We start from the raw sequence: 19,541 nt of genomic DNA on the forward strand, positions 1-19,541 counted from the left end.
AGAGTTGAGGTTTTTGCAAGTTCAAGGACTATACCGCCATATCTGAGTATTGATTTTTTGAGTATGTGGGATAACTGTACAGGATATGGCAGTTTCTCATTGAGACACAGGAGGCTCTCGATCCTTCGCATATCGGCCAGCATGTAATCCGCCTGTGATCAGAATGTCGCTGCCAGAGATGTAAGCCGACGACTCGGATAGGAGGAAGTTAACAGCCCCTGTCAGATCACGAGTCTCTCCCATCCGACCGAGGGGAGGCTCATAGCTGAAGCGTGAGGCAAGCTCTGGGTTCTCAACTGTGACCTTTCCAGTCATGCTTGTTCTGATATACCTATGCGATGGGAAGATTGATTAGTATCTTGCTACAACGAATCTGATCGAATGAGCAACTTACCCGGGAGAAATAGTATTGACACGGATCCCTATCGGTCCAAGTTCCACCGTGAGAGCATGCGACAATGCTTTGACAGCACCTTTCGATGCAGTGTATGCAGAGATCGGCAGTGCAGGTGAGCTCAGGTGAGCTGCTACTGAGGCAATCATCACAATGCTGCCCCCACTTCCTTGCAGTCTCATTTGTTTGGCTGCGAGCTGGGCCGTCATGAAAGTTCCCACCACCTATATTCAACGTCAGCACTGGATATACAGGGTATGAATGCTGCAGAGAAAACTGACGTTAATCATTTGTGTTCTCACTGCATCCTCCCACTTGTAGTCGAGGAAATCTGTCATGACCATGACTCCAGCAGCTGTCACACTTTATAGGCAGTCTGTTAGTTGAAGCCTGGTGTATAGGAACTGAAAGCTACTGACCAGCCATCAATGTGACCAAAATCACGGACAATCTCATTGAAGGTCTGCTCAAGTTTGTCCTTGTCGCTGACATCGGTCCTGATTTATCGGTCAGTTTGGCAACTACAGTAAGGACTGTTCTCGCGCAGAACATGAACATACCGATAATACTTCGCTCTAACTCCGAAAGAATTCGCAAGTTTCACCAGGTCGCAGGATGAGCCTTCTGCTATATCCAAAATAGCAACGTCGCCTCCAGCCTCCGCAATGCTTTGGGCCAAGTCCTGCCCAATACCGGCCGCACCTCCTGGAACGTTTTGTTAGTGTTCTATGCAATCAAGATAGATGAAGAGCGCACAGTGGGCTCTAACCTGTGACAACAGTGACCTTGCCTCGAAGGCGGGGCGAGGTAGCATCCGTGCCATTGGTATGATCTGCCAAACAAGGCAAGCCGTTTTGAAATTGCAATGAAGGTGACATTGTTATGCTGGTCGCGCAGATTTACCCAAGAACAGTAGCCAGGTTGAACAGTCAGTATATCGAGTGCTGATGACTCGAATTAATAGAAAGCGACATCAATCTTAGTGAAATTTTCGACGATTACCGAGGAACCATTCGGCTATGACAGCACGGGCGGCCTTCCCAATCCAACGACAGTATTCGCTTCCCCCCAGACCATGGCGGGGTACATCGTGGGGTACATCTATGACATACTCAAGGCTCAGCCTGCTTGGGGTTCGCTGTCTTGGGATCTTCATCTTTTCTTCATGCGGTACGCGTCGCGACCTTCCTAAATAGGAAATGGGACCGATGTGGGCAGACTTGGGGTTATCCAGGACTAACATTCGATTTGTAACCAAGATCTTACCAAGCAATCTTGGCCAAGCACGTTGATTACAAGCTTCATGGGGGAAGGGAAGCTAGTTGTGCAACCCCCACGGGAATGGCTTCTGGGGTGAAAATCTGCAAGTCTCTCCTTAAATTTCAAACCGAGCCGGAGAGTTGATACAAAGGCCACAACCTGCTATTGAGGTGCCAGTTTAAAATCATTTGATTTGGAACAACTCAAGTCTACAAAGGAATCATCGTGAGGATGACTAGCACTCAGAAACATGCGCTTGTTGTCGGCGCATCTGGAATTACCGGGTATGGTCTTCTCCAAAATCTGCTGTCCTATCCGACTGCGGACTACTGGACGAGTATCACCGGTCTCACCAGCCGGCCCATGGACAAGGCACAGGCGCTGCTTCCAGACGAATTCCGTCTACGCCTGGTCTCGGGTCTCAACCTGAACACCCCCCACGCGGAGGCTGTGGTCGCATTTCTCAAGGCAATCCCTCAAATTGAGCTGGTGAGTGCATGTAAAATCTTGCGCCAGGTATACCATCACTAACCTGAGCTATGATAGATTACTCACGTCTATTTTGCCGCTTATTCCGTCAAAGACTGTGAGAACCTGCAAGACATCAAGCGTCTCAACACCACGCTGCTTTCGAATCTGATCGAAGCAGTCGATGCTTGCTGCCCCAACCTCCAGTTCGTCACGCTTCAAACCGGAGGAAAGTACTACGGAGTCCAATTCCCAAAGGACGTCAGTCTCAACCCGCCTTTCAAAGAGAGCTTTCCTCGGATCCCGCAGCCGCTCGCGAACGAAATCTTCTACTATGCACAAATCGACCTGATGACTGAGCGAAGCAAGGGAAAGTCCTGGAAATGGGCTGACATCCGACCCGACGCTATCGTTGGCTTCGTGCCCCAGAACAATGCCATGGGGATTGCGCAGGCTCTCGCGGTGTTCCTTTCGCTCTACCGATACGTTCATGGAGATGGAGCGAAGGTGCCATTCCCGGGTGACTTGGCGAGTTTCAAAGCCAAACACACAGATACAAGCCAGGATATTCTGACTCGCTTCACAATATTTGTCAGTTTAAATGCCGAAAAGACGAATGGTCACGCATACAACATCGGTTGCTCGGATGAATGTACATCGTGGGAGTCCAAGTGGAGTGGCATTTGCGAGTATTTTGGGCTTGAAGGAGTATCGCCTCAGCCTGATCACACTTTCAGCGTATCTCGTTGGATCGAAGATCACCGTGCCCATTGTCAGCGATGGGTTGAGGAATTCCAGTTGAGGGAGGGTGCATTTGAGGGCACGAGCTGGGATTTCCTGGAAGCGCTAGTAGCGGAGTCGGACTTTGATCGTCAGTATGATCTGAGCGCTGCTCGGAGCCTTAGATTCCATGAAACCATTGATACTGTCGACAGCTATCACAAAGCATTTGACAGATACAGACAGGCCAAGATTATCCCTTGAGCCATTGACTTCTGTTTTTGGCGAAGGAGGGTATCAGTGTTGTGATATAGATCTGTACAATTGTTCGTATGCAAATGTTGAGGTTTTATATACAAAATTAGAGTTGAACTGTCAATAATCAAACAAAATACGTGTGAATTGGCCTCCTTTCGTCTCAGACACTAGATTTATATCCTCGCCGAGGTAGAGTACGTACCAAGCTCTGGCAAGTCTGAAGGCATGGATTCACTTACTCTCGGTGGTTGCTTCTTCCATAAAGCGCCCACTCCTTTTATTCCAATTAACATTAAGTTTTTACGTAGGCTTACTGGGAAAAGAATCATGTCCTGCCTTGTGCAGTGCTCATGACTTAGCCAATTTGCCGAATTGCGGTTGAAATCTGAAGTTAAGCCCAGCATTGAGAGAGTCGCCAAATTCGATGATGAGTTAAAAGTTTCAAGATCGAATTAGTATGGATGAAGAGTAGGATAAAGAAAATCACAATTTATTGTTGTAGTAAGTACATCTTTCATCTTAATCTATTTCTATATCAACCAGACTTGGCCAAAGATTACAAGAGTGCCCACGCCTGTTGCTTAGCATCCCTGCCATCCAGTTTCTTCAAGTAAAGTGCCACCTTGTTAGCAATAGATATCGCATCAAGACCAAATCGGTCATAGTTGCTTTCTCTCGACGCAGAGTATCCAAAGCCTTTCATTCCAATGCTGGCGGTGGCATATCGGGACCAAGTAAGAGGAACATATTCCTCTGCACTCACGATAGGAGAGCGGTTGATGAGGAAGACGGAGTCTTGGTACTCCCTGGATTGCTTACTGAATATGTCCAAAGAGGGCGCTGAGACTATCCGAGAAGTGATACCTCGCTGTTTGAGAATCTCGGCAGCGGCAACCACGTAGTGAAGTTCGGAGCCGCAACTGACGAGGGTCACATTAGCCCCGACCCGTTCGCAGATTACGTATGCACCTTTTGCTATATGTTCACGGCTAGTAGATGGCACAGGACCGACAGCATCGCGGGCAATCGAAATGAACGACGGCGAATGTCTCTCCCCAAGGGCATATTGATAAGCGCCGATGAGCTCCTCCCTGTAGATATCAGTGGTCAGCGTTTCCGTAGTGGCAAGTATCATTGTATCCCAATCAGCTGTCACTCACGCATCACAGGGTCGGATGTATGTCAAATTTGGCATCGCTCTGAACAGTGAATCGAGTTCCACTGGCTGGTGGGTTGGTCCATTTTGCCCTTCTTGGAAAGAGTCGTGTGTTCCAATATGGATCACTTGCAGGTTACTCAATGCGCCCATTCGCACGGCGGGGGCAGCCTGTGTAGTTGAAAATATGTTAACGGGGAAATGTGAATGAGACTGTAGAGCTGTAGAGAACCACCTACGTAGAGATAGAACATGGAGAACGTTGAAGTGACAGGAAGGAAGGTGCCGGGGTGAAACGCAGCTAAACCATTCGCAACGGCGGCCATCGCGTGTTCTCGAATGCCATGTCGAATATATCTACCAGTAAAGCCCTATCGATCTGTCAGTTGACCCATATATTGCGACCACCTCGGCGTAACTCACTGTTGCAGGATGGAAGACATCCGCTGCTGAGTATTTGAATTTGTTTGAATTCACGAGATCCGCACCGCCACCGCATAGAGCAGGATTCGCCTGCCACAACAGTTCCAAGATCTCTCCATTCGACTCTCTGGTTGCCAGGCCTTGAAACTTGCAGCTGTCCAAACCATCCAATGTGCCAGCCCAATCCCCAAATGAGCCTTCTATGCGGGCCGCCAAACGCTCCCCATCCATGGGGTATTTTGACTTGTACCTGGTAAGGCGATCGTTCCATTCCTGCTGCTGACGGCTCCCGTACGTTTTACGTTCACGGAAAAATTCCAACATGTCAGGAGGAACGACATGGGTGGATTCGGGATCAATTCCGGCGAGAACCTTCGATCTGGCGATACTTTCCCGATCGAAGGGACCGTGATGGGCCTTAGCAGTTCCCGCAAATGCAGTGTCTGTCCCGATCACAGTGCGAATGTTGATAAACACTGGTTTTCCACGGCAGACACGAGCCAAGTGTAAGGCAGCCACAATGGCTTTGACATCATATGTTCCATCGTAGACATCAATCACTTCCCAGCCAGAGGCACGCATTTTCGCATTGGTATCCTCCGTGTTGATCCAATCCAGGGGTCCGTCGCACGTCACCTGGTTGTTGTCGTAGAGGAGGACCAAGTTATCTAGCTGTAGGCTTCCTGCTAGTGAGATCGCTAAGTAGTTCCAACAGCAATTAGCGAATGCAATTCAAAAAGTCTCACTCGAAGATTGATGAACGAACCTTCTAGGGCAACTCCTTCCATGAGACATCCATCTCCCGTCATACAGTATATCTGGGATTGGAGAATCTCGATATCAGGCTTGTTGAAATTGGCAGCCAAGTTTTTAGAAGCAATCGCAAGCCCCACAGCAGTCGCTATCCCCTGTCCCAATGGGCCGGTCGTGACTTCTACTGCGGGGCATTCGATCTCGGGGTGGGCATGAGACAAAGTGGTGAATCCATTCAGCTTCGCAGATCCATATCCCTTCAGCTCGTCCATCGTCCAGGCATCGTATCCCACAAGGTAGTTCATCGCGTATAAGAACATGCTGGCATGTCCTGCGCGATCAAGTGTGATTAGTGTCTCGTGCATAGAAGGGATAGCTAATGGCCTTCATCAGTCTCACCATTAGACAAGACAAACCGATCCCGGTCGAACCAGTTCGGGTCATTGGGATTGTATCGCATAGCGTATTTCCACAAGGCTACACCAATAGCTGCCATTCCCACCGCTGAGCCACCGTGGCCCCCGCCATTTTGCATCGTCATGTCAAAGACGAGGTTTCGAATTGCGAGGACGGCATAGTCGTCATCTGTTTCTGGCTTCCATGTTGGCTTCCGCAGTATCTCATCACATTTCGAGCCTCGCTCGCTATCATCCAAATGAGGCACCATTGTATCGTTGTTCTGACAATTCAAGGTCGAGGAATTGTCTATATCGAAAGTGAATAGAAAGATATTGACCAACAGCCATCGCGACCACGTTCGGCAGTTGATATTTATCCCCAATAGTCAGACAGTCACTTCCATGTCCATATGATGTTCAACAAAGCTAATAAGCATGAGTCTTGCACTCGGGCCCACTATTGCGGAGAGCCCTGGCGCGGAGTAAGGCACGGCTAAATTTCCCGATTGGGTATGTCGTATCGACCCTCCTAGAGGTCAAGTGGGATCAACTCATTTTAGCCAGATCTGTCTCCTGTGGGCTCGATTGGTTTGATGCATCTGGGTGTGAAAATCACGCCAAGAAGAAACACATTCTAGCCACTTCCTTTTAAATTGTCTTCGCCCCTCCATTTGGCTGGAGACTCGCCATGGGCCGTGGAACGACTGCCCTCATGCCACTGTCACCATATGTGAAGGCTTTTCCTGTCGCGTGTTCGTTGCTCATAGTTTCCAGGCCAAATTTTATTTCGTATTGGACAGCCAGAGGTCTCACCTAGGCAGGAAATCCTAACCGGCAAACCCAAGGACGTTGATATAACAGCCACCCAGGTGGTTACCCCAGCCTTAGGTAATGATTACGGATGATAAGTTGATCCGTTACGTAGTTTATCAGATTGGCTTCGTAGGATTCTTGTCTCAATACTATCCACAATGTCTATCTTTGCCAGTAATTTCAATTAAGTGAATATCCTGTGCTCCATAACAATATTAATAACCACTCTCGTGACTATGAGGACTCGAACTGGCTGGTAAGGTTAATACCATCCACATCCGACGGAGTGCTGACATATCCATATCAGCGTCACCTGTCGGTCTCGGCACTTGAAATGTAGGTCCTTTCTAACACATCACACATATTTTCAATGATGTACGGCGATGACTGACTCATATACCAGGCGACGAGACGAAACCAATATGTAACCGCTGTAAGCGCGGAAAGCGAGAATGTGTCCAGGCCGACCCAGCCGCCAACTTTCGATATGTCTTCACAACCGCTGCAGGGGTCAAACCCCCAGCAGCCTCCCAGAAGAAGACTCGGCCAGTCAGGCATTCTACGTTGATTACTGATGATCGCGATACGACTGCTCATAGCCCGGGGGACAATTTAGAAACAGCTTCATCTCCCGGTGTCTTAGAACAAGATGTCTATCCCTACATACCTCACGATGAAGAGCAATTGGATTCAGCCAGCCAGCCACCACTTCAAGCAGAGCTATCGCCAGAGATGTCAGATAATGGCATTATAGATCCCACCCTCTCTACGGTCACCTGTGAACCCATGCACATCCGTAGTGTTGCAGACTCGACAAGCTACCATGGGCCCTCGCCACAGAGCAACAACAGCGTCAGTATCGCGGGGACGATGACAGTGACAGGTGTTTCAGAATTATATGCGCGTTCTCGGGAAGATATCGGTCTGAGGTGCCGTGAAGAAGCAGCGCTTCTCAAATTCTTCAAGGAGCATTGGGTCCCGGGCGTATGCATCCCCGGTCTAAGGTTTACTCTCGCACACCGAGTGATAACGGTTCGATAGGAATAGCTCGACTCGCAAGATGCGAATCGTCACTTTGCGCTGGAGGTACACCAGCGTGCACCGAGAACTCCGGTTCTACTGAACGCGATTCTGGCAGTCGCATCACTTCACCAGAGCAGACTTTCCGGTTCTTCGATTGTGGTTGCAGAGCAGTACCACGAGGAATGCGTGAAACTGATTCTTGGCATACTCAACCAGGCAGATGGACCAATCGATGAGATACTCCTGGCCACCACTGTAATTCTGCGCGTTTACGAGCAAATGAATGGTCTGTGATTTTGCCAACACCATCAATTAATTTTCGTCCTCGGACAGCTGACACTGAGTCTTTGCAGGATCATTCAACGATGAAGAGTGTCACTTACTAGGAGCCTCCGCTCTAGCTTCGGCACCAGCGGCTACCAGCGGCCGCCTCTGGAAGGCAGCGTTCTGGGTCTATCTTCGTCAAGACATCTACATGGCGATTTTGGACCAGCGACCTATCAAAACAGATCTATCAATCTGCACGACATGGGCAAATGAGGAACCAACCAATGATTGCGAATGGAGCCAAGCCATTATGCTCATTGTCGCCGATATAATTGGCTTTTGTTTTTCCACGCTGTGGGATGATCCAGCAGAGAGATGGGCATCCCTACGTGAAAGATTGGACAATTGGGCATTCTCCCGGCCTGCGTCTTTTGAACCGTATTACTATAATGAGAGGAACATGGCTGCTGGGAGGTGCTTCCCTGACTTTTGGCTTTTCGAACAATGCCATGGTGAGTAATCCACTCATGTTGTAAAAATTCGGCAATTCATTGATATGGCTGCTCTGCAGTTACGGCGATTATCTACTACCACATGGGCCATGCGCTTCTCCTTATTTACGACCCAAACCACGCAATGGGCATCAATGCCCGACGTCAACAAAGGGTACTTGAGGTATGTATACTTGAAATGATTGCTCCCATACTCAATTCTAAATGGCACTTACTCAATCTGTTCCCATCCAACACAGGTCCAAGTAGCCCATCACGCTCATATAATATGTGGAATCTGTTTATCGAATCCCACAAGCGAGACACGTCGAACGGCTTGCTATGCAATGTTCCTCTGTTGCCGTTATATAACAAATCCCATGGAGCAGCTGGCTATTCTCGATATGCTAAAGGAAGCCGAGATAGAAGATCAATGGCCCACAGCACGGATATCCCAAGTATTGAAGGAGGAGTGGGACATCATCGGCTGACGACGGGAGAAGACGGGCAGTTTTTCCTCTGGTTTGGTAGCGGAGGATATTGCGATGATCATTATGGATCAGGACATGTATGCTCGTCAACTACCCACAAAATAGAACCATTTTGCCTGAGAGGTATCAGCCGAGCTTTCCCGGTCCCTTTTGCTTGGAAATCAAGACTTCGGCGCTTCATCTATCTGGTCTTCTGTGGAAAGTATTTCACGTAGCACCAGCGGAATGACTCATGAGGGTGGATATTCTTGGCGCCTTTTCCATATTCGGTACCTCGAAACGATGTCTCCTGTAAGTAGTCATTTTCCACAGAACAAACCTCGCAAGGTTTCGGCTGATCGAATCGACCGTGGACAGTGGTGGCCTTGGCTTACCGAACGCAGTCGAAGGATTCACATACTTTCTTCCTTCATTCAGACTTTGCCCCAGATCCCATAGCGACTCCACAATCCGGGGTAAGCTATGAATTTACGTCCGACAAGTATACCGATGAATATAAGAACCGAAGGATGGATTGATATCCAAGAGGAGGGATAAGAATTTATTGTTGCTGATCACTACAGACTTCAGTAATCGTCGCCAGCATGGGGTATTTTTTCGGGGCTCGTGGAAGCATGCTCGTTGGAGCAATGTCTTCAGCCTCATCAATTGCATTTCTCCTCATTGGATGGGACCAAGGTAAGAAATTCAATATTCCTCGCTATACAGTGGACATCTCAATTAATGGCCGCTATCCAGGAGTGCTTGGTGGTTTACTTTCAGGGAAATTGTTTCTTTCGACCCTGGGAAACCCTAGTGCGAGCGAGCTGGGAACCATCACTGCTGTGGTAGGCAAACGCATTATCCAATGACACGACAAAGTCCGCTACATACCTAACTGTCTACTCTAGTATGATCTGGGTTGTTTAGGTGGCAGTCTGATGACGATGTTCTATGGCGAGAAACTCGGACGACGATGGTCCACCATGATTGGTCTGAGTATTGTTATAGTGGGAGCCATATTGCAAACCTGTACTTTGTAAGTTGATCCGTCGGGGCGTGCATGAGGAGGATCCGAGCGACTGACATATTATTTTTTGCAACTGAACAGTTCAGGCGGACAAATGATAGCAGGTCGCATCATCGCAGGTGTTGGAAACGGCATCTCCACAGCGACAGTCCCGAGTAAGTTGAACTATACACTTTCTACTACAGGGAGAGAGAGAGAGACTAAGAAGTATCTAGCTTGGAACTCTGAAATTGTTGGTTCTCATAACAGGTCAGAACCGGATGTTGAATCCTATTTGTTGCTTTGCCCAACTAACCCTACGCCAGAGGCCGCTTGAATGCCATCTCAGGTTCTATGATCGGGGTAAGACACAATTGCATCTCATTCTTACTGAATCTAGAATGTTCATTGACTCTCAATCTTCTTCACTGTTGCAGCTTGGCATTTGCTTGAGTTATTGGTTTGATTATGGGGTAAGTCCGCTCATCGACCGAGATACCGCGGCGGGGCAGCTGTATTGACTGTTTGTAGATGGCATACACCAGTGGCTCCATACAGTGGCGCTTACCGATTGCCATCCAACTACTCTTCGCGGGTGCCACATTATTCATGGTGAGACCTCAGTCGTTCAGCCGATGTGCTATTATATATTGGGTCGCGTAACCCCTAACTCTGTGTGACATAGGCAATCTTTCTCCCAGAGTCACCTCGGTGGCTGATCGCCCAAGGACGAGTCGATGAAGCAATGGATGTTCTTGCTTGCTTGGAATCAAAAACTTCAACTCCTGAGACCCCCGCTGTTGTAGCCAAGTGTCAGGATATTCAGCTTGCTTTGAATGCAGAGCAAGCACTGGGACCATTGAAGTGGGCTGAATTGTGGGAGAACAAGGTCACTGGTAACAGGAAGTATGTTCATCTATGAAAGCTCTTCTCTGTCTTCATCTTTGCTGACCATTCTATCTGTAGACGCCTTATCCTAGCATGCGGAATCATGGTCTTTCAACAGATGTCCGGGATTAACGCCTTGGTGTATTACATACCATATCTCTTGGAAAACTCCGTGGGACTTGCAGCAAACATGGCTCTTCTGATCTCGGGCTTAGTTGGTGTAGTCTTTGTCGTCTTCTCCGCCTACGCATTCTTCTTTATCGATAGATGGGGCAGACGAAAGCCCTTCATCATCACAAGTCTTGTTCAAAGCCTGAGCATGACTTTGGTGGCTATTCTTCTATCTCTCAACAATACAAACGCCAGCAAGGCGTCAGTCGTTTTCTTCTTCCTCTACATGGCGTGAGTCCCCAAGAGTTCACTTCACTCAACCCGATCTGACAAAACTTTCAGTGCATTTGGAGCCTGCTACTTGGGTGTCCCTTGGAGTTACGCTCCTGAACTACTTCCCCTCAGGAATCGCGCCCGTGGCTGTGCGATAGCATCCGCCGTGAACTGGACATGTAATTTTGCCATTGTGGAGTTTGTTCCGTCGGCGATTACAAATATCTCCTGGCGCACATACATCATCTTCGCGGTGTTGAACTTCACTTGGGCTCCATTGCTGTACCTCTTCTATCCAGAAACTGCACGCCTGACCATGGAGGAGATTGACAATTTGTTTGTGAAAGAGCCTATCCAGCTGCATACTCTGACAACCCATGCGAGCGACGATAGCGAGAATCAAGATGGCAAAGTCGCGATTGAGTTTGAGGAGAGAACTTGAGCATCGTGTTACTGGGGAAGGGAATCATACCGGGTGCTTGGAATTCACTAGATCGGGAACATTTGGAATGGTGTGGTATGCGGAGTCAGTCTTGGAGTTGATGTAGATTAGATTCAGATTAGATTCAGATACAGTCTATACAGAATGAGCATTGCGATTCACCGCGCAGAAGGAACTCTCATATCAGAATATAAGTATAACTAGTGATAACGAGGACCTTGTTATTTGAATTGTGATATCGTCTTTTACATGTACCACGAGGACCAAACATCCGTAGTCGATGGAGACATTCGCTCGTTTATGCCAATGTCGTAAGCCTTCCAGGAAAATAAGGGTACTATGAGTGGTGGAACCTCTACTTGAGATCTCATAGAGCTGTAAATCCTTTGTTGATAGGTGAGTGGTCATCTACAACATATGCCAGATGGGTAAGGCTTAAGTAACCTCTGAGGATGTTGAACTATCTAACTTCAGCATAATTCGATAATTTCACTTGATTCACTTGTACATTTAGCGCGTAGAAAGAAAGAAAACACAGAAGCCAAGCCATTCTACTCAGGAGTGATAATGATATTATGTCTATAAGGCAAATGGAAATCATTAACAGATGGATTAAACAAGGAAAACACACATTTATCTAACCAATAATCTAACAAAATGATCAATAGCCCAAGAAGGCATTCACAAATGATCTAGCAGCACCAAGGACGTTGCTCACTGTATTCGCCACAATGGTGTTCTGCGAATTCAGCAACAGAATGAGCCCCAACAAGGCGTAGACTTGGGGGCTGGTCGTCACAACCAAGCGTTTGAGCCGATGCAGGACCCACCGTCGCGAATGAGGTGTCTTGATAAAGACATTCCACTGCGGCTGCAGTGACTGCTTCCAAAATGTCGACGCATATCCGGGCCACGAAGCAGAGTTCCGACCGTTGCTGTTAATATACCAGTTTGAACATCCTGCCTCGAAGACTCCTCCTCGCAACTGGGCATGGATACCATTCACCCACTGGTTCTCGACAGTCTGTTTCACCTCCAGTGTCGATATGCGACGATCAATCAAAGGGGCAATCAACGTTCTGGCGATATAGGCGACCTGTACCTCAGCTGCAAAGAGGACGGAGTTGTGGGCTGGGAAGGTATTCGGTCCAAATCTGCTTGATGATTAGAGCGAATATTTCCACCTGCGCGATGAACTACTCACAAGGTTGCAAAATTTGGGAATCCATGTACATAGGTGCCCATGTAAGCTTGGGCTCCTCGATTCTCCTTCCATTGCTGGAGGAGACTGCGCCCATTTCGTCCGTAAACTTCCATTGGCACTAGGAATTGTTGGACCTCAAAGCCTGTTGCGAGAACAATGACGTCAAACTCGGTTCTCACACCATCGGTGCTAGTAATGCCTGTCTGGTCGATTGACTCAATTCCATGGGGCGCTAGCTCAACCTTAGGGTTGTGAAGAGTCTCCAAATAATCAGGATCAAAGATTCGACGCTTGCACCCTATATCTAATCAACAGATGTCTTGAAGATATTAAGCATGCAAACATACCTAGTGGAAATTCCGGAACAAGGAAATGATGGTATTTCGCAGGCGCCGTAGAGTATATGTAGTCTCGTGCATGGACTTCTGCTTTGGCTCGCAGATTTTCAGCTTCCACTGTGGACCCGTAGGCTGCGACCATCCGATCGCTAGCGAGGAAGATGCGAAGTCTGATAAAGCGCTCCAGGAGAGGAATATAGCGGAAGCACCACTTTTCCAACGCCGTGAAACTCCGATTCGGACGCTCATGATACCACTGCGCGCTGCGGGCATACTGTTTGACAAAGGCAACGTCGTTGGCGACCTCAGGAACCACTTGCACTGCACTGCATCCGTTGCCTATGATGGCCATCCGCTTGCCTCGATAGTCATAGCTGTGATTCCAGCGGGCGGTATGGAAGATTTCACCCTGGAAGGTTTCCATTCCTGGGAATTTGGTGTCTCGGGGTTTGGAAATACCTCCCACGGCTGAGATGAAGACCTTGGCGGTTCTGGTGTACTCGAGATTGGTTAAAAGATCTCGGAGGTGGACTTCCCAGAACCCCTTTTCGTTCCAATTTGCAGAAATACATTCAATACGGAAGTGCATGTGCTTGCGCAAGTCGAATTTGTCCACGGTGGACTCCATGTCTAATTCGCGTTGGGTCAGAATATTGTTTCAAATCGCATTTTTGCCAGCGCAGGAACTTCATTGTGACTCACATTGTAAGATCTCCGAGCCTCCACATAGCTCCTTAGACCAGTTGGGATTCAGGTTGAAAGAGAAGGAGTACAAGATTGAGGGCACGTCGCAGCCTCTGAATGATGGTCAATGAACCTGAATTGTGTCCCCGTGGACTGCTACTCACACTCCAGGATATGTGTTTGACCTCCATACACCGCCCGGTCCATCCATCTTCTCGTATATCTGACCAAAGTTAGGTATGGGTCTGTTATTCCCCTCGATCTGGAGTGAGGCTCTTACGGTGAAGTCATTTAATCCCAACTTGTGCTTCAAAGTATGCGACAGCGCAATGCTAGAAGGGCCAGCGCCGACAATGATAACTTCTGCGTCCAACATCTTGCCGCATCGAAGGATATGATCACTTCGGTATGATCTCGAAAAACGTTTGACGAGTTTGGAATTCGAGATCACTGCAACAGTATGACCTTAAGTACCGCTCACTATCTAGTCCCCATGGCACATACCCCAACCAATGTTGACCTATTAGGTGAAGCTGATAATTCAACCTGGCTTGCGACTAGTAATCCAATAGTCGACTGCCTTCCCCAGTTCCCCACAAAGTCCAGGTCCGCTCCAGGTGATGTTGTCGCAAATCCACATCGCGTCAATTCCCTAGTTTGGGGGAGACTCTCGGTCTCACAGCTTACAACTTGCGTCTTCTGGGCAGTTCTGGGCAGCGACCACGATGGGCGGAGCCTACCTACCTTAAACGACACGAACTGAAACGAGCGACTTCATTCCTGTCCGAATACAGGCATCGAGTCGAGGTGGCGAACTTGCAAATGGATTTAGACTTCCGTCGAGTTGCTTGGCGATCTTCAGGTCAGTTGTATGATCTTTACCAAATTCCCGATTGATAGATTTTTTTTTATCTCTTATTGGCAGGGCTTTTGGTACATTTAATCGTGATTTGTGTCGCCTTCTTAGCCACGAATGAGGAATGCGATGGGGTAGACGGAGATCTGAGCTGGCCCTACAACATATACTAGTATGTAGCTGGTAAAATATTTTTGTTCAAGCTGTGTTTCAATAACTGTCCGTCTCGTAGCTCTTGTGAGATCAAATGGTCTTTTGCTGAATGCCTGCAAAGATAATGGTGAGTTTGTAAACATTGAAATAAAATTAGCATCCAATTGCCACTGTACCCAGGAGCTAGGTTGTAATGAAGAAGGGGTAACTATGTGACTTTGCAAGAGGGTTATTTCAGTGAACACAAAAGAGTCTTTTTCATATCATTCACGGTACCTGGGTACTACATAGGGCTGGCTGTGCTTAGAAATTGAGGCTCTTCCATTGTTGTTACTCTTGAACTATATGGAGTTATTGGTGACATGCCGTGGAGATAATGAAGACACCGAAAAGATCAATATTGAATATGGCCACCATGCTACTTCGTCACTTCATAGAGGCACTTCATAGAGAAAGATCTACTGAAACTCCTGAGCAACAGCAGCAATCACCTCATCGTAGTGCTTGTGGAAATCAGCATCATCTCTGGTCGGCTTCCATCCCAGCTTTCTGCTCAAATCGGCGCGGGATCGTGAACTTGAATGACGTTAGTAACCATTTGACCGACTTGTAGACTCCAAGACGAGATACTTACTTGCTAGCCAATGTGACCTCCAAAAGATCTTCCTTGCCTCCAGCAATGTGGGCGGCCTCGGCGAGTGAAACTTCCTTGACCTCGTTCGTGGGCAACAAGCCCCGAGCGTACAAGGCCTCGGCAATGCCACGAGACACATCCAGCCAGATATGCTCGCCTGTCTCAGCAAAGAAGATGCCCATGCGCCCGGAAGGAATATCCTGGCGACCAGCCAAAATGCCTTCGAGAAGCAGAGTGTACAAGGGAGCGAGATCAAGAATGTGGACATGGTTCCAAATTCCATCTCCCTTTCCAATCACAATTGCCTGTTTTCTCTTGATAGCCTCACGTGCAAGGTTGGGAACCTGTTGGGAGATTGTCGCAACAGGGCCACTGCCTTCGCCGTAGATGGTCGGCGGCACAACAATGTAAGTGGGGACGTTAAGCTTCTCTCCGGTTTCAATCACAACGATATCAGTGATACGTTGGCCGTAGGGACCGCGGCCCTTCTCGTACGCATAGATATCACCAGTTGCATCAGAGTAGATGCCACGGTCAACGAACTTTCCAGAAATGTGTTGATCGCCGAGAATGGAGGTTCCGGAAGTGTGGATGTAGTTCACCGCACGTCCAGTACGCTCCTTTCGCTCTGCTAGCCCTTGGACAATGGCGGCAGCAGCCTTGTCATTACTAGCTGATGCCGCATTGATGACGACATCATGTTCGCTGGCGGCCTTCTTGACGATGTCCAAATCATCTAAGCTCTTGAAAAAGATAGATTCAACGCCTCTGGCCTTGAGCTTTGAGGCATGCTCTTGGTTGCGGACAAGCGCAGAGAAAGAATACTGGGATACATTCTTCGAGTTCTGCAAGTCCGTAAGGATGCTTCCGCCGCTGTCATATTGTTAGCACAATGAAAGTCCGATGCCAATGGTGTTATACCCACATATAACCGGTAGCTCCGAGGATCAGGATCTTTGTTTGAGACATTGCGAATGAGAGAGTATTTAGATCGATAATTGAGTGGTTTCTTGACAATCAAAGAGCTGGCTTCACGACTATTCAGAGAGTCCTTGGTGAATTGAAGTTCTGATGGATCATCCTGGCTACAAGTCAAGTAGCACTGATTTTATATTGCTCGTCTGCTTTGAAATCAAAGACGATAGAAATTTTGAAGTCGTCTTTCAGTTTCTCTGAAACTTCCCAGGAAGGTCCAATCGTCAAATTAATAGTTAATGGAAAACGTCATGTAAATGATTAGTAATGACCTGTGTGGACCTTTCAGGGTCTCGGAGAGGCCGATATTACCTCTTTGAGGGTGTCGTATCGATGTCTCAATGTAGTTAGTAACCTAGACCCACAAAGCTAGTTCGGTACGGCCTAGATCCAAGGATGGACGCCGAGTCTAAACCTTAATCGCCATATCTACAGGGCAATATAGCCAAGAACATACGAGAAGTCAAGATGTCATGCATCAGAATTTCCCCGTGGGGATTGCATATACTCTCTGTGACATGCGCATTTGAGTTCGAAGAATGCGGGGGAAACAAGTGAAAGGATGCTAGCTTCTGAGCATTGAATATACAGTGATTTAGGATATTAAGTGGACTAAAAAAGCAGCGCGATTGATTCGTGTTGAACAAAAGACAACACCTATATCTGAGAGACGGCAAAACTCATCTACTATATAGATAGAACTCTTCTAAGTAAACCGGACATCATGTCTATTTTCAAAGAGGCCAAAGGCCGAACGCTATACCGCATGATGAGTATATCCTCTTCTCTTGTAAGCATTACTCGTGGACGATATCCTGCTTCGAACAAGACATGCAAGTTGACAAGACTATCAGGCGTTCTGTATGTATGGATACGACTCCGGCGTTCTCGGTGAACTCCAAAAGACGGATGCATACTTGAAAGCACTACAGGTTTGTCTACTGTTACTGAATTTCACCAGCAGCATCTTGACAGATCCCTTCTTAGTACCCCAAGGGGTCGTATATCATACCTATGGTTGCTTCCTCCTACACCCTAGCAGCAGCGGTGGGCTCATTGACTGTGATGATGTTTGGAATGGTGCTTGGACGCCGATATTGCATTGTCCTTGGTAACGTTTGCGCCATTATCGGTGCAGTTCTCCAAGCATCTTCTTGGTCTGTACCTCAGATAATTTTAGGGCGTGTGGTTTGTGTGCGTGGCCCTTGGTTATATATCTTGCAAGTGAAAGTACTAAACTGAGCACAGGGATTCGGTCTGGGGGTACGTTTCGGCCTCATCTTTCGCATGACGCTAGGATAATCTGACCCGAGCTTCAGTATATCTCATGCACCGTACCGACTTATATGGTAAGCTCACTTTGGTTTAAAAGAAGCCTTGGCCTGTACTAATATCTTTGGCTTGCAGGTCGAGATGAGTATAGATTCAAAAGCGCGTGGACCAGAAGTCGCCATTCAATGCGCCGTCCTTATCTCAGGCATTGCGCTCGCGTACTGGGTTGACTTTGGCTTCACCCGCATGGACAATCAAATTTCCTGGGTAAATCACGCATCATCGTTGACAGTATTATGCTAATACTTAGGTCCAGAGAATTCCCATTGGCCTCCAGGCAGCTTTAGCAATAGTGTCGGTCTCTGGAATGCTTCTGCTCCCAGATACACCCCGATGGTATTACGCGACAAACCGAATAGAAGAGGGCGATAATGTTCTTGCCCGTCTACATGGGCTACCGCTGGATGACGATCGAGTACAGGCGCAGAAAGAAGAAATCCAAGCATCGATCAGACTTGAAGAAAGTGGAAAGTCCAAGTTCAACATGAGTCTACTCCTGTGGGACACAACCGATCTTCGAATCGGGCGACGTATTCGTATCGCGTTTCTGATGTTATCAATCAAGCAGATGATGGGTAAGATCAAGTGACAGCAACGTTTGCAGACTCACTTCTTACTGATGATACTAATCTATTCTAGGAATCAACATGATGGTCTACTACAGTCCTACGATATTTGCCCAAGTTGGCTTATCGCCCTTCCTCTCGCAACTGCTCGCCGCAGTTATGATGACTATCTACGCCTTTGGAACATATCTCCTACCAAGCACTATCGAGCGATTGGGGCGCAGATCTATTCTCTTATGGTCGGCGATAGCTTGTACCATCTTGATGCTCATATTTGTCGTCATGATTGGATTGGAGAATCGCACCCTCGCCACCCAGTGGACAGCAGTCGCAGCCGTGATCTTGTTCATGTTTGTGTTTGGATATAGTTGGATTGGCATCACGTGGCTTTACACTGCTGAGGTTTGTTCCCATCAATCTCGTCTTCGTTGCTTCACCTGTTGACAGGAGCTGACCACATACTGTTTATTTAGATCGCTCCTTTGAAGTACAGACATGTTGGTGCCGCTGCCGGCGCATTTGGAGAATGGACTTTCTCCTTCACCACCGTATTCGGAGGTGGAACTGCAATCACGAACGTTGGCTGGAAAATCTATATCTGGCAGCTTCTGTCCTGCGCAACGGCTGTAGTCTTTATATACTTTATGTGCCCTGAGGTATGTTGATCAAGTCGCAGCGATCAGATTCTAAGCACCTGGCTTACATTGTTTGCAGACAAATGGCAAGACGCTCGAGGAGATTGATTTCTTGTTCGCCGTTGATTCCGTTCGGGACACCATCCTTGCTGATCAGCCTATACACGATCACAAGGGCGAAGCCACTAGTGAAAGGATAGAGCGGGTGGCCTAGGCGATTACTCAAGGGTTACTTAATGGATCTATGTTCCAGTACATATCGGGTGGGTCATTAGATGATCGAATCTAGAGTCGGGAGTGTGTTCATTCGTGGAGGGCATGCTATCTGTCGCTGATCCAGATATCTTATGTTTTACCAGCACATTGTCTGGTCTTGGTGATTATTGAGCGGTTTGTCCTTGTCTTTGCAGTGCCAGCAATGCGCCATGAACCACGGGAACCTAATATAGCCAATATAACCACAACCTTGTTCAAAGAGGTAGATCCTTTACCTTAACCAAGAATACGAACAGAGATTCACAGCTTATGGAAGTATTGCCAAGACACG

The 19,541-nt window shown here is 47.8% G+C and overlaps 9 protein-coding genes across 9 annotated transcripts; 5 read left to right on the forward strand and 4 right to left on the reverse strand.

The window, feature by feature from the left end:
- Positions 1–96: 96 nt before the first annotated feature.
- N7455_003994 (uncharacterized protein) lies at positions 97–1,272 on the reverse strand (the record flags this gene model as incomplete). The annotated part of the gene is made up of 6 exons (XM_065604654.1): positions 97–331; positions 395–618; positions 676–757; positions 814–891; positions 955–1,099; positions 1,164–1,272. The coding sequence occupies 6 exons, from the start codon at positions 1,270–1,272 to the stop codon at positions 97–99; spliced, it is 873 nt and encodes a 290-aa protein (XP_065461554.1).
- Positions 1,273–1,885: 613 nt separating this feature from the next.
- On the forward strand, positions 1,886–3,106 carry N7455_003995 (SDR family oxidoreductase; the record flags this gene model as incomplete). Its single annotated transcript, XM_065604655.1, has 2 exons — positions 1,886–2,143; positions 2,201–3,106. 2 exons carry the CDS (start codon positions 1,886–1,888, stop codon positions 3,104–3,106), a joined length of 1,164 nt encoding a protein of 387 aa, XP_065461555.1.
- Positions 3,107–3,656: 550 nt separating this feature from the next.
- Positions 3,657–6,099, reverse strand: N7455_003996 (Transketolase; the record flags this gene model as incomplete). Its single annotated transcript, XM_065604656.1, has 6 exons — positions 3,657–4,191; positions 4,261–4,427; positions 4,496–4,627; positions 4,680–5,377; positions 5,446–5,763; positions 5,832–6,099. The coding sequence occupies 6 exons, from the start codon at positions 6,097–6,099 to the stop codon at positions 3,657–3,659; spliced, it is 2,118 nt and encodes a 705-aa protein (XP_065461556.1).
- Positions 6,100–6,801: 702 nt separating this feature from the next.
- N7455_003997 (uncharacterized protein) lies at positions 6,802–8,915 on the forward strand (the record flags this gene model as incomplete). Its single annotated transcript, XM_065604657.1, has 6 exons — positions 6,802–6,817; positions 7,047–7,627; positions 7,691–7,952; positions 8,020–8,445; positions 8,505–8,608; positions 8,685–8,915. 6 exons carry the CDS (start codon positions 6,802–6,804, stop codon positions 8,913–8,915), a joined length of 1,620 nt encoding a protein of 539 aa, XP_065461557.1.
- A 629-nt stretch (positions 8,916–9,544) lies between these two features.
- Positions 9,545–9,766, forward strand: N7455_003998 (uncharacterized protein; the record flags this gene model as incomplete). The annotated part of the gene is made up of 2 exons (XM_065604658.1): positions 9,545–9,593; positions 9,624–9,766. The coding sequence occupies 2 exons, from the start codon at positions 9,545–9,547 to the stop codon at positions 9,764–9,766; spliced, it is 192 nt and encodes a 63-aa protein (XP_065461558.1).
- Positions 9,767–10,018: 252 nt separating this feature from the next.
- N7455_003999 (general substrate transporter) lies at positions 10,019–11,617 on the forward strand (the record flags this gene model as incomplete). The annotated part of the gene is made up of 5 exons (XM_065604659.1): positions 10,019–10,079; positions 10,435–10,529; positions 10,589–10,809; positions 10,870–11,193; positions 11,245–11,617. The coding sequence occupies 5 exons, from the start codon at positions 10,019–10,021 to the stop codon at positions 11,615–11,617; spliced, it is 1,074 nt and encodes a 357-aa protein (XP_065461559.1).
- A 661-nt stretch (positions 11,618–12,278) lies between these two features.
- On the reverse strand, positions 12,279–14,219 carry N7455_004000 (flavin-containing monooxygenase; the record flags this gene model as incomplete). The annotated part of the gene is made up of 5 exons (XM_065604660.1): positions 12,279–12,771; positions 12,822–13,119; positions 13,169–13,789; positions 13,862–13,956; positions 14,008–14,219. The coding sequence occupies 5 exons, from the start codon at positions 14,217–14,219 to the stop codon at positions 12,279–12,281; spliced, it is 1,719 nt and encodes a 572-aa protein (XP_065461560.1).
- Positions 14,220–15,310: 1,091 nt separating this feature from the next.
- N7455_004001 (uncharacterized protein) lies at positions 15,311–16,455 on the reverse strand (the record flags this gene model as incomplete). Its single annotated transcript, XM_065604661.1, has 3 exons — positions 15,311–15,428; positions 15,487–16,359; positions 16,412–16,455. The coding sequence occupies 3 exons, from the start codon at positions 16,453–16,455 to the stop codon at positions 15,311–15,313; spliced, it is 1,035 nt and encodes a 344-aa protein (XP_065461561.1).
- Positions 16,456–17,185: 730 nt separating this feature from the next.
- N7455_004002 (uncharacterized protein) lies at positions 17,186–19,208 on the forward strand (the record flags this gene model as incomplete). Its single annotated transcript, XM_065604662.1, has 10 exons — positions 17,186–17,251; positions 17,316–17,393; positions 17,449–17,649; positions 17,710–17,724; positions 17,781–17,810; positions 17,869–18,000; positions 18,050–18,368; positions 18,433–18,761; positions 18,833–19,015; positions 19,074–19,208. The coding sequence occupies 10 exons, from the start codon at positions 17,186–17,188 to the stop codon at positions 19,206–19,208; spliced, it is 1,488 nt and encodes a 495-aa protein (XP_065461562.1).
- Positions 19,209–19,541: the final 333 nt, after the last annotated feature.

The sequence above is a fragment of the Penicillium solitum genome, assembly GCF_028829755.1.
Source record: "Penicillium solitum strain IBT 25940 chromosome Unknown utg000003l_segment0_segment0, whole genome shotgun sequence".
Taxonomy (NCBI): Eukaryota; Fungi; Ascomycota; class Eurotiomycetes; order Eurotiales; family Aspergillaceae; genus Penicillium; species Penicillium solitum.